Source organism: Argiope bruennichi, chromosome X2, assembly GCF_947563725.1.
Source record: "Argiope bruennichi chromosome X2, qqArgBrue1.1, whole genome shotgun sequence".
Classification (NCBI taxonomy): domain Eukaryota; kingdom Metazoa; phylum Arthropoda; class Arachnida; order Araneae; family Araneidae; genus Argiope; species Argiope bruennichi.
The window spans coordinates 122151040-122168104 of record NC_079163.1 but is presented as its reverse complement, the minus strand read 5'-3'; the positions used below and the strand labels follow the sequence as shown (position 1 = coordinate 122168104).

Below are 17065 nucleotides of genomic sequence, written 5' to 3'. Positions count from 1 at the left end.
ATCCCTACAATATCAGTTTTGCAATTTTTTGATGCTGATCAGAGTCTCTCCACTACGTGCTAGAAATTTCTCATATTGATTTTTCAAACTTATAGTTCAAAGGAGTATTTAAAACTTTTGCTATTCATAGCACTCATATCGCATACACTGAAATAAAGAGTTTTCGCAGAAGATCAAATCTGCCCTAATAGGCTAGAAATTTTCCTTAAGGGAAAGTGAAACATACACTAAGCAAATTTTTAACCTGATATATCAGGTTTTGATAGAATATTTTATAGTGCCTTTGTCGTTTTCTTGCAAATTAAACATGCAAAGGAAAAATTTTTTTTTTTGACTACTTAAAGAGATGTTGATGAGAATATTTTTGAGTATTTTTTATGCTTTTTGTGCACACTATCCAATTTAAATACTCACACAAAATCACTGTAAATACGTAATGGAAGCTTTCATCCATTTGAAAGCCTTGACGCAAGTAGGAGTTCTGTTAAAATAATAGAAAAAAAATAGATTAAGAGATATTTGATGGGTTTAGTTATATGCTTGGTCATTAAATGATTTCAGAATCGATCTTATTTAATTAGGCTAATCATGGTTATTCTCATTTTTGAATAAGACTGATTTTTTTTTCTTTTCATAAATGATTCTTATTGTTTATTATTTTCTTCTTTGCTTGCTTATTTCCTTAAAGTGTCTTCGTTGATTGGAGATATGTAAAAGATAATTGGTTAAGAAGAGTATTGTTCTTCTGAAAAAGACGTCAAAAATAATTACGCAGTTTGACGAGTGATAACTAATTATATTCTTTTTAATTAGATTATTTTATTCTTTTTTAAGAATGTTTAAAAAAGAATTATGTCAGTTTTCCAAAGTTTGAGTATAATATTTTTGTAGTTAAGTGGAATATTCTAACAAATAATTATACCAAATAGGTATCCTCTTTCCTGTAAATTTAAATTAAGAATTAAGCGTTAGATATAAAATATTTTGATTTTACGTTCTCGTTTCCAAAATTAATGTGTAAAATATTTTAAATGATTAGAAACTGACAAAAAGTTTAAAGGTGAGGTATATTTTTTGTTATTATGATAGAAGTAGTGGTTCTTTTCTTTGTAAATTAAATGGGTAGATTTTTTGTAGAAACATCTGGGCGCTGTAATCTATCATATGAAACATAGTTTGCTTTTAATTATTATTTGATGATAGCATCGGAGGAATTTCCGGAACAATTGCAGATATTATGGTATTTGAAAGCAGTCAAATTATATTTTTTCTTGAAATATTTTGCATAGTTCTTTCATATCCTACGTATCATTGAAGGAAATTTACATCGGAATAGTTTCTTTACTCTATAATTATACACTTATAACACTTTACTCTATAATTATACACTTATAACACTTTACTCTATAATTATACACTTATAACACTTTACTCTATAATTATACACTTATAACACTTTACTCTATAATTATACACTTATAACACTTTACTCTATAATTATACGCTTATAATTAATACTTATGAAATAAGTTATTCAAAATAACCTATTTCATATTTGTAAAGATAAAGTTTTGTCATCAATTTTTCACTCGCTTTCTAATATAGAAGAGTTTTGCTATTTTGCACATTTGTATTTTCTGCAACACAATACACTATTATAATAGCTACTATACTTAATTAATTATCAGTGTATCAATTAATTTATTAAATTTTTGTTCCATATGAGTGGAGCCACCGGGTGGTAAATTAAAAAAAGATTTTTAGATTCCGTAATATTTCTAATAATTAATTAAATATTAAAAAGTATAAAATTAACAGAATAAAAAATATTTTAGAATACTAATAAAAACGTATTTTTAAAATTTATTTTCATATTCTGAGTAATTATTTTAACTTATTGTTCATTTGAAATTGAGAAAATTTTAGCGAAAGTTTCAAGAAATTTCTAAAATTATTATTAAAATGAGATCAAGAGAAAAGAACCCTAGAGAAATCTATAATTTCAATTAGCAAATAATGACTTGGAAGCAAATCCATTGCTTAAGGTTCATTTAGATAAAATTTCTTTCATAAGAGTATCAGAACTATATTTTTACATATAATTAATATTTAGAAAATATTGAATCATTTCATATTTTTATTCAACTTTTGACTAGTTGGAATCAAAATCTAACAAAGAAAGCTTTATAGGTATGCATTTTTATTTACACTGGAGAAATCCTGCAAATCTTGTATGGAGGTAACTTGGAAAAATTTAGAATTTCAACTAATTATTGCTGACAGTTTCTGAGATATTTATTCATTGTACAATCTGACTAAAAAATACCTGAAAGCAGATCATTATTTGTCGATTGACTACAATCTAGTGTATTTGTCACTGTAGATAAATTACAACCAAATCGTCTATTGAAACTATCAATATGACAAACTATATTAATAAATAAACTCAGAAATTAAATATGATTCGAATAAATACAAAGTTCTGATATTTAAAAGAAACAATATCTTATAAGGCAATTAAAATTTAAAAATCTAATGTCGAATCAAGAATTCATTTTCTTTTGATATATCCCCAAATATTAGCTATATTTTTACCTCGAAAATTTGCAAGAGTAAAATATCGCATTTTGGATGCGTAACATTTTATTAATGTCCTTTCAGTAGTTTTGAAATATGCAAAGATATTCAGAGATGTCAATGTAGCGCAGCTAAAATAAAACTTTTACTGTTGTGTAAGATCTATTAGCACTCCTTATAAATAAGACCATCCATTAAGAGCAAATCCAGCTTTTAATCGTTCACTGCGTTAGCCATATTACCAATAGCGATTCATCTTAAGCCATAGTTGGCATACAAGTTTATAGTAAAGAAATCTTCTAGTTTTTACTTCCTGGAGTTCCCTAATCAAGATATTCTCAACATAAACCTTTTCATTTGCATTGAGAAATAAATGCCCGTCTATTTTGCAGACGTCACCAGTACAAATAACATTAGTTAAACCGCTTTATAAGGAACCAAACCAAATTAAGTCTCCCAAAACAAAATTTATAGGACACATTAATCTCCCTGTAATCTGTTGTGATTGCTAAGTGTTTCCAAGTTTCCAAAACCGGTGAGCTTCAAGGGGAAGGTATTTAACGCTTAATGAATATTTATCTGCAGCTAGAAGTTCCATTTCAGCTGCGTGTCACGAAGCAGGGCCATTCGCTAACAATCCACTTTAAGTTACGCTCTGACTAATGGGATCCTTTGTTTCGGACATTTAGACGTTGTCTCTCTCAATCACAAGGCGACAAATCTTGCCTTTTCCTTAACGACTAGAGGCCTATGACATCTTTATTAAGAGATCAAGCAATAAAGTAACCTCGCATTACTACAGTCCACTGAATGAGTTTCGTTTCATGCACTTCAGGTAGCAAAGTTTAGATTACCTCATTTCCAATTTCGGTTTTCAGATGGTTTTTACTATCAGAAAAGGGATTTTAAGATTTCTAAAAGAAATGAATAAGAATGGAAAAGTTATAACATTAATTCAAAACTTTCAGTCTTTCATCTTTAGAAACATCCTTACATACCAATTTTTATAGAATTTCTTTCCATTTATTTTTCGGAAAATCTATATTTCCTTATCAATCTTTATTGTATGTCCTTCGAATGATTTTTTAAACTTATATAATTACTATATACAGACTTTTGAATTATTTGAATTCACCAATTAAGAAAAGGGACTTTTTCAGAAAATGAATAAAAATAGGAGTGTCATTTATTTAATGGGAAATTTTCTGTTTTTTATATCCTTTAGAATTAACTTTTCTTTCTGAATTTCCTATTTTATGCTCTTTCAAAATTTTATATAGTTAGTTTTAAAATCTTTCTGAGCTACGTACAGGTATTTACTTATTTGAATGGTGCCATTTTTTTAAAGTAATAAACTGTGTGCTAAAAATTATTTGATTTCTAAATTTATTTTACGTTCTAATGCTAACAAATTGTTACTCCGCAATCATTTAACGGGGAATGCATCCCACTTCGAGAATGGGAAAATTAAAAATAATATTTTAAAATTTTATAATATTGTTTAAAAAAGCTATTATAGAGCACATGTGTTGCTTTTCCTACATAAAATTTCTTTATACGAAGTTCTTATAGCCGAATAATTAATAATTTTGTACGTAAGTTGCTTTGAATGTAAATGTTTTACTTATAGCCTTCGGAGCCTGTGGTTAGATACCAGTTTATTGCGCCCTCTAACATTGAATGTAGGGAATTTTATACAATTCATATAGAATAAATAAGTATGCGTACTGTAACCAAATTTTAATAATATCGTATTACTTTTACATTAGTAAAATGCGCCTTTTCGTTAATTTGATATCGAAGAATTTTTATGCCCACATTCATTTCACATCTATATAATGTGAATTTCCTCAGATTTCGGGAAGCACGTTGTATAATAATGGAAAAATATTATAAATCACGGATGTAGCATTATACACTAAAAATTGTAAAATTATTGTATTAATTTGTATATGAAAATCAAAAGTTCACATTTTTAAAATCTTATTTGGTGGAAGGAAAAAATGGTAATTGTTTCCTTAGTTTCCATTTATGATTTCTACTTTTGTTTCCAACTTTTTAACCTTTCGGAACTCACTGTCACCATTCAAAAACTGACATGAAATCACTTCCAAAGGGAAATTGTTTACAACAAATTTTTTTCCCTAGTAAACTAAAACAAGCAATCAAAAAATTAATATGACCTGATAAATCCAAGTAAAGATCACTAAAAAAAAAATTAAGAGTTTGTGTCCGGTTGGAAAAAATGGCAGCCTAGTAATAATGAGCAGTACGTTTCAAAGCATATTTCATATATTTTATTTTCAGAATTTTGCCTGATACAGAAAAGCCGTGTATAAAATAAACTACTATAAGACTCGCAATGACCTAATTGATTCAAGTAGAAACTGACAAGGGGAAAAAAGAATTTGTTACCAAGAAGCAACAAAAGGCAATTGAGTAATATTAAAAGGCACATTTTAATGCACAACTTATTGTAATTTGGGAAGGCTAATTGTTCCTCATTAACAAAATGTCATCGAAGCACGCATTTAATTCTAGAGGCCTTTTGAATCTGTCGGACATTTTTGGCAGCATTTTTTGCACTCAAAAGATTAACTGACATCATTCTTAGATGGGTGAGCAAAGCAAACAGTCACCTCCCCCCCCATCTCAAGATAAGATTTGGCCGTTATATTTGGAAAAAAAATCGTTGAATGCTCTGGAAAGTTAATCAAACCTTATATATTGGTCAAATCTTGTATATTATTAATAGCATGCGGTGAAATATAAAAACGCTCTCACATACAGCAAAGGATTTGTGTACAGCTTTTAGAATTATTTCTTATGGATATTTTCGTGAAAGCTTATTAGCTTATTAACTGAATAGCTCACGCAAAATTCTAATTAACAGGTAGTTTCTTTTAACCGTGTTGACTTTTCATGTCAATATTCATTAAAAATTTAATGCTAATTAACTGAATTGCGTTTCTTCAAATTACGTTTTAAGTATTTTAAAAACTGACACACATATTATGGGGAAAACTTTTTCACGACCAAATTAATATGTCAGAAAAAAAGTAATATGAAACACCAACAGCTTTAAAATAACGTAAATATGAAAAATTAAGGAATGGAATTTTTCCTTAATAAATTTTGAAGCCTAGTCTTGCCAAAATATTTTAATTTCGCTTCATCAGTTTGAACACATAACTAATAATCACGGTACATTGATCAGCACGTTTCATTTAAATTCGAAGAATAAATGATCTCTTTTATTTATATGGACCTCTCTATTTAATATGAAAGTTAATCAGACATGAAATTTCCCATGTATATCATTAGATATTTTTGAAAGATATTCAAATAAAACACTGTGTCTAATGACGATTTGAGTTGACAGTAAGGAAAAAGTTATACGATTTATTATTATGGCCAATAAAAAAGATTGATAATGATTGAATGTATTCAAAACGAATTTATATATTTTAACATGCTTTAATTTTAAATAATCACAATCAATATCGTGTTTAACGAAATTATATTTCAAGAAATTATTATTTATTAAACTATTTTTATACCTTCCTATCACCAGTAACTTGGTTATTTTTAGTTTTATTTGTGTTATCAACTTGAGTTGCTGTCTATTATAGATTTGGCATGCATTTCATAGAAGAATTCATTATAACTAGCAAGTTAACGTTTACATCGATTTAAACTTTTGAGGACGGCAACACGGAACAAACTCCAAAAAACCGTACACAGAAAATTTCTGATAAAATTTTTCAAGTTAGTATTATACTAACGTGTCATTTAGTAGCTAAAAGTCACACGAGTCGGAACGTATTTATAACCATTGGAAAAGACTAGCAAACAATTGGCATGCCCCTGTAACAATTAGCCTCACACTCTCGAATTATAGATTTCAATAAATATTTAAAAATAATTATTTTAAAAGCAGTAAGATTATGATTGCTATAAAATAAAATGGAATTCTGAAATATTTCGGGTGTCTCTTTTTTTTTATCTTTTAGAGAAAATGTTAAAAAAAATGGGTAGAAAAAATTTTAAATTTTTTATAGATATACGTTCAAAGAATTTTAAAATTTTGAAAACTAAAGATTATATTCGAATTTCTTATATTACCTCGGAAATAAATGAAAGATAAAAAGAAAATTTTTAAATGACAACAACTTTACTAGAAATCTGACTTGTGGGAAGTATTGAAAATTGATTGCTGAAAATTGTTGAGGAGTTTGAAAATGCATATTGAGTTGCTAAAAAAGTAAATAATTCAAAGCAATATATTTGTTTTAGATAATGAAGCTACATGTAAATGTAATATAATCAAGACGATGAGCATTAAAGTTTTAATACGTTTTATCCTGTATTTTTAAAGTCATTTTAAACAGCAGGTTTGAATCCAATTTTATTCAGCAACTTAGAATTTTTTTTAAAATAGTGACAGAAATTTTAATGTTTGTAAAAAATTATTTTTAATCAATCTTTGAAACTACTAATTTTTACTCAATACACTATGTTAGCCAGATTACTTGTCAATCAAATCATCAATTCAATATATTCTAAAAAATGTACTTATGAAGATCAAACTTTGCGATATATTTAATTTGTAACTTTCTGCAAAATCTTCAAAACGTACGATTGAATAAACATTCGAAGTTTTATTTATCCCAAAGTATTGGTAATTATATAATTGGATAAATCTGCTAGAATAAAAAACTGCTCGAGAAATACTATATTCCCTTTAAATATGTAGAAAGCTGAAATAAGATTGCGATGATAACATTTCTTTTGGGAACCGCCAAGTTTCCGTTTCATTGAAACTTATTTGATATTCTTCTCCGAGGCGGTGTGGCGTGTTTTCCGGAGTATACTTTCAAAGACAGAAAAATGCATTAGATTTCAGTTTCTTTCCCAGTTTTATCGTATTCTTTACTCATTTGGAATTATCTGCACTATTTCCAATATTTATGAGTTCATTTTCGCATTTCCTTCTTACAACATTGCAAATATTACCATCTAAGGTATGAATAAAAGATGATGATATGTCCTTCTTGAGAAAAAAAGGAAAACACTACTTGTGATGATAAACATTTTTATTTTGTCAAAAAAAAAGTTTGTGTAATTGATACTTAGCAAACTTTCCTTACATGTATTTTGGTAGTACATGATTTAATACATAGTTCCTTGAATACTAGTGTTTGAATACTAGTGCTTTTAGTGAAACTTTTATTTAGTTTAATAATATAATAGTTTGCATCTTAACGAGGTTAAGATTAAATAAAAATATATAGAGCTATAGAATTTCAAAGTCAGAAATAATAATTTATGAAAATAAGATAATATATATAAAAAACGAACTTTTCTTGAATTTTATTTCTTTTCCATCCTGGTATGTATTAACTCTGACCTTACGCATGAAACACTAATGCAATTTTGTATATTTGAGTTATTTAATTATTTGTTATCATTATAAATCGCTAAATTTATTATTTATATGCCATATTAAAAGACTGATTACGAGTTAAATGAGTCGTTCATAGTTATACATTTAGTAGTGAATCAATGAGTATTTGCTTAAAAAGGAACAAGTTGTTTTGAATATGATAATCAATCATCTTTTCAGCTTCATCTACTATCAATACTAACTGTAAAAAATGAAAATGAAATAGTTAATATAAATGAATTGATTAAGAAAATTTCATATTGGATTAAAGAATTCTCTTTTGTACAATCAAACATAGGTCAATGTGAATGAAACTTGTTAGTAGAAAAACTAGAAACTTACAGTTAAAACATTATTTGATTCGTTAATGAAACTATTTGTTTTAATTAAAAAATACAAACTTATAGTTAAACAGATTATAAAAAAATTAATGGTTTAATAAAAAAAACACAGGGTGGTTATTAAAATAAATTTACTTTTCTGAATCGTTTGCAGAAAAGCAGCACTTTTCTGAAGCAGATTAAAATTAATCTGCAGATATATTAATTGTAGATTCAATTTCTACAGACAAATTCAGTTTCACATAAAGATTATGGCAGGCAGAAAAATGAATTTCGCATAAACAGTTGAGCAACTAATATCATCGTAGGAGAGATTTCAACGCTATTTGAGTGAAAGAGGATCACAATGAACACACGCAAACGGATTATGCAAAATTTAATATAGCTCGATTGATAAAAAAATACACATATATAAATGAAGAATGTACAAAAAGAAAGTCATAGTAAATAATTTTTATTAATCGACATTAAGTACCCTGACTTATGGGGAACATTTTCAATGTACTGATCGTCTCAGTGTATACATATTGCACAGAAGGTCAGCACATCGGATATTTGTTGAGATTCGATATATGTTTGTTTGAGGATGCATGTGCACATGCCTTCCACAGAATGTATAGGAATTCTGGTTTTATTTCTTTAACTAGTTGTAACAGCAGATGCCTCGACACTGATAAAGTTATTTTATGGTCACCCTGTTTCATTTATAAAAATGTAATTAAAATATGAAATAGAAATGCAAACATATATTTAAATTTAAATGTCGTTACTCAAATGTGTGGATAATTTTAATCGATAAACACTGCACATTTTATTTAAAACCAATAAAAACTATCGATTTTAATATCTTAATCCTATTTGAACACATCTGGATAATTCTAAATTCCATATGAATGGGTTGAAAATAATATTACATGCATGATGATCAATAGAAAATTGGTGGATAGAAAAATCAACACTTGAGTATTTCCAAGAACGGAGCGTTAACTAAACTTTGCAATAAAATGAAAATAAAACTGAAAATTCTTGAATATTAGTTTATCGTTTATCAATATTTTAAGCCTTTATAAACGCTTTCCATGCCTTCGTTGTTTAAATTACAATTAAATTTAAACTGAATATTTATGAAGAATTTATTATTTTAAGGGTATCGGATGAGTGTAATGAAAATGTTCTCAAATATATGCTTTAATATATATTAACATTAGTTTATAATAACAACACGACTTATATTCCTTCATTTAAAAATGATAAAATAATGCAATGAAGAAAAAAAAATCTTTCTTTTTCTCTTAAATAGTAAAGAGATAAAAAAAAAGGTCTTGTTTCCTTTATTATTTATTTCACAGAAATTTGCGATACAAATCCGATTTTAAAATTTTATAAAATCATACTCACTCGTATGTTGTTGGGCTGACATTGATTCGCATAGAGATGCTTCCTGACTCAAATTTATTTGCCAACGTGACATCATTTCCAAAGAGACAATATCTTGGCATTTTTGTTCCCACAACCCCAGCAAGTATCACACCTGTATGAAGGCCAATGCGCATCTGTAAAAAAGAAATACTTAAACTGAAGCTAAGAAAATATTCAATACAAAATATTTTTTTTAAAAAATAAGGATACTTACTGTTAATCTGGAGTGCTTAAAATTCAAAGAAAATAAGAATCAAAAAAATTTTTCGGGATTCAATACCACCGATTAGTTTGATATTTAAAATTCGATTACTAATAGTGATAAATAAAAATTGCAAGGATTTTATTGAAAAACTGCAATTGATTTCAGTTCGAACTTAAGAAGCACTAAATATTACATAAAATACTGTAAAGTATTACAAATTGCATTATATATGTACGATCATTTAAGGCTAAGGAGTAAATATATTTTTCCTTCTCAGCAAATTCTATTGCTATTTATCTATTGCCCATCGTTGATACTAGGAATCTAGATATTATCTTTAAAAATTTTTGAATTAGGGATAGTATGATATTACCAATTTTCTATTAAACAAATGTCAATTTATTTGATCGTTGAAACTGTAGAACAACATATCATTTTACTTTCTTTTATGAATAATTGTTATTACTGAAACGAACTAACGTATTCTTGTTTTAACCTGGAATATAAACGGATATAGGTGTAGCAAAGTTTACTAACACACATATGGATAAACATTTAGTAAAGAATCTAAAAAATGTAGAGCAATTATTCGCAAGATATTGCCTTTTTTTCATAAACCTAATACACTATAGATTAATAAACATCGTCATAGAATAAAACACACAATGTAAATTGGCATATCTTGCATTTATAAAATTTCTATGCCTACAAATATTAATTCGTATCAGAAATGCATCATTATTCTAAGTTTCTCAGTTGCATGCTACGAAACTAGATCTGAAAACATACGAAAAACCTTTTTCCATTGCGCAAATTATTTTTATATTTTCAAAAAGATTTTAAGTAAAGAAAACTGTTACCTTTGAAATCTTTTCTTAGATTTGAACATACTTATTTAAGATATATGACTCCCGTGCAACACTCCATACTGTAGAAAAATGTCTCCATCATTAATAACTCTGCACTACTCTCCTATGCACTTCATAAGCTACCAGCTTCATAATAAATATTTTTTACCCTCTCTAACGACTTGCTTTCGCTTTTATCTCCTTTACTGGATTAACGACTTTTAAGATACCGTGCCACTTAAGACGTTCGTAAAAAAGCTCCCTAAAAATAATGATGCTTTTGCAAGAATCTTTAATAACACAGCCTGGTGTACGTGTTTATAATGCCGCCACTAACATCATCTTATTATAAGTAAATGAAATTCCTCAGTTAATGCGCTCATATGAACTAAAACCATCATTGGCATACGATTAAAAACTTCCTCATCTTTCTCTTACGCTGGAGAGATAAGACAAATTGAACCACTGAAATTATCTCATAATTAAACGTCTGATATCGATAATGGCTAGGAATTCCGACTTTCTTTGTCGATGGAAAGAGCAGCATTTCATATGATAAATTCAATGAGCTAACGTTCACTATGAGGCCTCTTTGCCTATAGAAGGAAGAATCTGAAGGGTTTTTGTTACCTATTTTGATAGATTTTTATTGAGTAATACCTCAGTAACATATTCGTAGGCATGCATTTTCCTCCGAAATAAGGAATACAGTTTTATGCTATCAATTAAAAAATTATATATGTATATATTGATTGCTGTTCCCGTAGAATTTTCCCTTTTAATATAATACTGATAATTCAATTTGATACAAAATATATATAAATGGTTTTAAATGCGATAAAGGAATTCAAGTGCACCCATCAAAACATTCAATCATGCGTTTTTGCAAATCACTTACTCCGTAGTAGAATTTTTGTTTTAATTTCATAATATATTTAATTTTACATTTTAATAAAGCGCTAGAGGTTAAAGAGTATTAGAAAATTTATAGTGATATTTGCTCCATTTTTCAAGTACATGAATTCATAATATCTTAGAACATTAATTCCATTGGTCCTTCATTTTTAATTTTCAGCAAAATTTGGGGAACAAATTGTATATATTTTTGGTAATTTAATACATCTGATTATCGAAACTAAACATTATTATTTTGTATTATGCCAACTTAAATTTTTCGAAGTTAAAATAACAGTATTTTATTAAAAATGTGAATCTTTTCTTCTTTTAAGCAATATAAAGAAAAATTTTAAATCGCATTGTAATTAAGATGTGAACACATTTTTAAAGAAATATCTATGATATGTAATGACTGAAAACAGGCCTGGGACCGAATGAATCGAAGAACGCGTCTGGCGATAAATTATGATTGCTTTAAAACCCTTCCTATCGTTCTTTACTTTAGAACCATAAAACATATTTTTCTCGCGGCTGTGAAAAAAACGTCTTCTACTTTGATTGATAAAGATGGATTAGAAAGCAACTAAACAACATCGATACGTTACCAAACAAGGTTAATCACACTTCAAAAACAATTCGCAGACACACGAAACGAATAAATGTGCATGAAAATTGCTTGTCAAGTCAAATGGGCTAATCATTGATGAGAACAGTGGGTTTAAAGAAATTTTACCGTCAGAAATTCATGGAGTCAATTTTCACTGAAGTATTTATCTCACATGTTTTTAAAGAATGATGGACAACCACTGTAGGAATGATAAATAATAGGATAATTAAATAGAGTTAGTTGATACCTCATCCAGAAACGTTTTTTAAAGTTTGAAATCCATCTTTCTCCAATTACTATACATTTATCAATTAAAGAATGCATTCACTCACTTCAAAAAGGATAGATTCCCTATATTTATGTTGAAGCATTCACATAATAAATATCATATAAAATTACGTTCTGAAAATATTAATATTCTGTAATTGAAATATTGTGCTGCAAATATTAAAAATGTAAAATTTCATCGATAACACGCCAATTTACAAAGCTTTAAGGTTATAATCTGCATCATCATTGCAAACATTAGAAAAATGCTAGATACTTTTGAAAGGGCTGGCCAATTTATGTGCCACCGCTGTAATAAAAGCATAGCTGTGAATGTTAAGAACTTAGAATTTCGTATGGTCCAATTGTAATTAACGCCAAACGTCACTAATGTGACGTTTCTGCTTATACATTTCATATGATTTGAGATTAGTTTTTTGTTTTCTAGCTTATCCGGGAATCTGAACATTGAATTTTGGAACATTCCGAATAAGTTTTGACCCTATTCCTACTATTTAGTTTCTAATTTTAAGGCCAAAATTTGATTAGAAACCATAGTATATTTTATAGAGTAAAACTACAGTATAAATGCCATACTGGTTTTTCGTTTACGTATTTATGATAGTTCCAATGTCTCAAATATGTTCTGAGTAAAAATGAAGCAATCTAGTATAAATGATATTCTCACAGTGATTTTACTTCCACAGTTTCATTTATTCAAATCATTATTAGATAGACTGTATAAAGACGCTGTAATAAATAGACTTGCTGATACTTCAAGAATACAGAAGAGATCTAGTGTAGATAGTTTGAGGATACATACACCTGGTGGATAAACCTAGTAACAAAATATGTAATGAAAGATTGATAGTGATACTTTATATTTCACTTTAGAAACTTTTTGGACATCATAAGAGATTTTCAATGCTATAGGATCTTATGCCCAATTTGATTTAAAAAGTAATAAATACATAAGTTTTATACATTTATTAAATAAAAGTATAATATAAGCATCTTTTTTCAGAAAGATATATCTTTTGTGCAGATTAAAGTATCTCTTCGCAAACTGTATTGAAGTCTTTTTTGAAAAATATATCGAGAAGATAAAGCGTGGTGTTTGTTAAAAACAACCTAAGAAATTCCCCAGTAAATGCATATATTTAAGAGAAATACATTTTCTTAATTCTCTGTATCGTTATTTCATGAACTATATTCGACTAAATCAGTTTATACCATTACATCGTACCATCATGACTAAAAAATACTTAATTTTAAAAATTGTATTAATTAAATTAGAATTCGGCAGAATTCTCTTAATTTCACCTATATTCATCAAAAACCTTTATAATTGTTGCCATTTATTTAATTGCATTATTATGATTTTGGTAGTTTTACCAAATATTATTGCGTCATTTAGATAGAAAGTGCTTGGAAAGAGAGCCGTTCTTTATAAATTATCTCTAAAATTAGTTTGAAGGAAATTAAATTGAAATATTAAAATTAAAATGAAGGAATGGAACTCTTATTAAAATTAAATTGGGGGAATTGTTAAATGAATAAGCAATAACATTTATGTATAAAAGAAATACATAATATTCATTTTTAAAAAGTTGGAATATTTGTGAAAAAAGGAAAGTACAATCAAATTCATACGTAGCTACAAGCGTACCAGTAATTGTATATTCTATTTTATGTATACCGGTGTACATTCCACAGCCTGTACAATTTTCTTTTAACAGTTATTTACGCTATTATTTGTATGAAATTAATTATTTTCGCAGTAGATACATAATGAGAAGTTATGCGTTAAATGCTTTAAAAATTCAATAAACAGAATAGAATTGAATTACATAGATTTTTTCTTGTGTATTTTTCTTTCAACTGAGAATTAAATGCACTTCCCAATTGCACCCATTTTATTCAGTTCCCGAAGCAAAGCTTTATCAGGATGTAAATTTAATAATTCTGAACATCATTAGAAGCCTTTTGGAAAATGAAAATAATTTGTGAAATTTAATTTTTCGGTTTCAGAACTATAAACCATTAAAGAATAAATAGTAATGTTACGGTTAATTGTTTGGTTTTGCGAAAATTCCGAAACATAAATCGTTTTGTAAGGAATTATTTAAAGAAATACGGCTAAAGCAAATGAACATCATTGATATAATGTGTTAAAGAAGGGAAACATAAATAGGAATAAAAAGATTATGTGTGCTGTCCTCAGGTTACGCTCTCGAACATTTTAGAATTATATGTAATTTATTGTCTCACAGAAATCGGACTGATTCTGGAAGTTTCCCCGTCTCTTCTCCAAGCTAAACACAAATGGGGACTAGTTTTCCATGAAAGACCTATATGCAATCTTTACCCATTTATAAATGAGTTAAGTAAAACTTCTATCTAAATTATCTAATGTCGCTTTGACGAAATGAAAGCGACACTCTATTTTATTATGTGTCCAAATTTGATGGAGTATAGATGTGATAGACGTAATATCATTAGACTCACAGCCATCACATTCATAAAATGTAATTCATTTAAGCTTTGGAATTCTCCATATCTCAAGTCCTTTAAGAATCCTTAAATTCTCACGCAGAGATTTGTATTTATAATAATGACATTAAAATGATACTTTAGTAGAATGAAGGCAACATACAAATAACTTTTCTATAAAATCAATCGTCATTGCTCTGTTAATGGTAAAATTGAATTATGAATAGAACGAAAAGCTTCGAAGTTTTTGCTTGATTTTTATTATATTCCTTAAGTGAAAGATATTTATGGAAAGGGCTTAATATTAGTTGTTTAGAAAACGCTCCATAATATTTACGACCAATTGTGGAAGTTTGAATTCTTAAATATGAATGAATGTTATATATTTGGGAAATTTAGGATGAATAGTAAGTGAACAGAGCTTGAAATCAATATTGGAACAAAAGTTAGAGGAAGAATGGCGCAATTGATAGATAATAATATTTTTAAACAGAGTTGCTCGATTCTATAAGCAATAAGTGCTCTCATTGCTTCTTTGTATTCTGCAGATTATGATAAGAATAGAGTAAAAGATTTCTAAATCCTTTGATTTGTTGTAATATAAAAGCTTTCATAAAATATGGAAGACATTTAAGGTAATATTTTAGAACTTTTACAATTATTGAAATGTCTAAGTGTACATTTATGAACACAACGGAAATTTAGGATAGTTGTCAACTTGAAAATTTTGCCATAGTTTAAATACTCGATAACTGGAATCTACATGGCACAAAACAGCTAAAATGATTATTTCAATGTATTTTAAATACTATTTCAACTTCACATATTATTGAAATTATTAATCGAAAAGAGTTTCAATTGTTTTCAGTTATCAGTGAAATTGATAAATGAATCTGAAGCAAATACATCGGTTTTAAAACAACTTAGAAATTTTCTTGGTACTTAACCATTTAGATAAATTCTCAAATTTGAAAATGGAGTGAAAAAGTTTATTCAAAAATATTGTCGTAATATACGATTTTATCATTTTGCAATTTCAATGATATTGATAATATAATAGCGCATTCATAAGCAAAAAGAAAAAAAATACATATATTTAAAAAATATATTGAGCATCTGAAGTTTGAAATTTGCCAAAAGAGAAACTAAAAAGAGCTATCATTTCCAAACCACATACATCAATTTCTTTTCTGTCAGGTAAAGAAAATTCATATTAAAGAAATATAAATAAATCATTATTTTAATGATGGTCTGATATGGACATAGGTAAATTCGAGAATAAAATCTATTGTTTTGTTTGGAAATGTATTGCATATTCAATATCAGATATAGGATTATGATATGAAATGGCATAGCCTTTCTAACGAGGAATATGAGCATTACATAAAAGAATGAAAAGACTTTGAGATTATTAAAGGTTTACTTTATCGACATAAAATGTGGCTATTTACGGTAATGTGGTTAGCTATGGTTTCAGTTTATTTCTTTATTCATTTACATGATCAGTCACTTTATCAACTATTACTCTGACTTTCTGTTTCTGATTGTAGTTATATCATTAAATGCATTTGAAAATGATTACTTCATAATCATCTCAAATGATGACGCTTACAGAACGAAATTAAAAGGTCTTCAGTTTTCGGATAAATAATTTTCTGATTTATCTTAGATGATTTATCAAATTTTATGAACTTAAAATAAATATTCCATCAAAATACAACTGATTCATATGGGTATTTTGACATATATGCTTGAAAGAGAAGCATTTCTTCAGTATTTTTGATTGTTTTTTTAATGTTACTGAGCAACGAATTTATGCAATCTAAAAAAAAGTCTGATTATGAGAAAAGAAACATTTCTATCTTAACAAAAAAAAAGTCTATTAATGTATGCTAATTAAAACCGAAATACTCGGAACTGATAGCTAAGCTTTGCCTTAAAGTTTTCGCATCATAATTTCGCTGA

The 17065-nt window shown here is 27.6% G+C and overlaps 1 protein-coding gene across 1 annotated transcript in view; it reads right to left on the bottom strand.

Annotated features, from left to right (window-relative positions):
* Nucleotides 1–17065, bottom strand: part of LOC129959637 (guanylate cyclase soluble subunit alpha-1-like) — a 331967-nt gene that overhangs the window by 17248 nt on the left and 297654 nt on the right. Inside the window, exon 10 of the mRNA XM_056072516.1 lies at nt 9763–9917. Within this exon, the coding sequence (XP_055928491.1) occupies nt 9763–9917 (155 nt within the window). The remainder of the gene's footprint in view (nt 1–9762; nt 9918–17065) is intronic.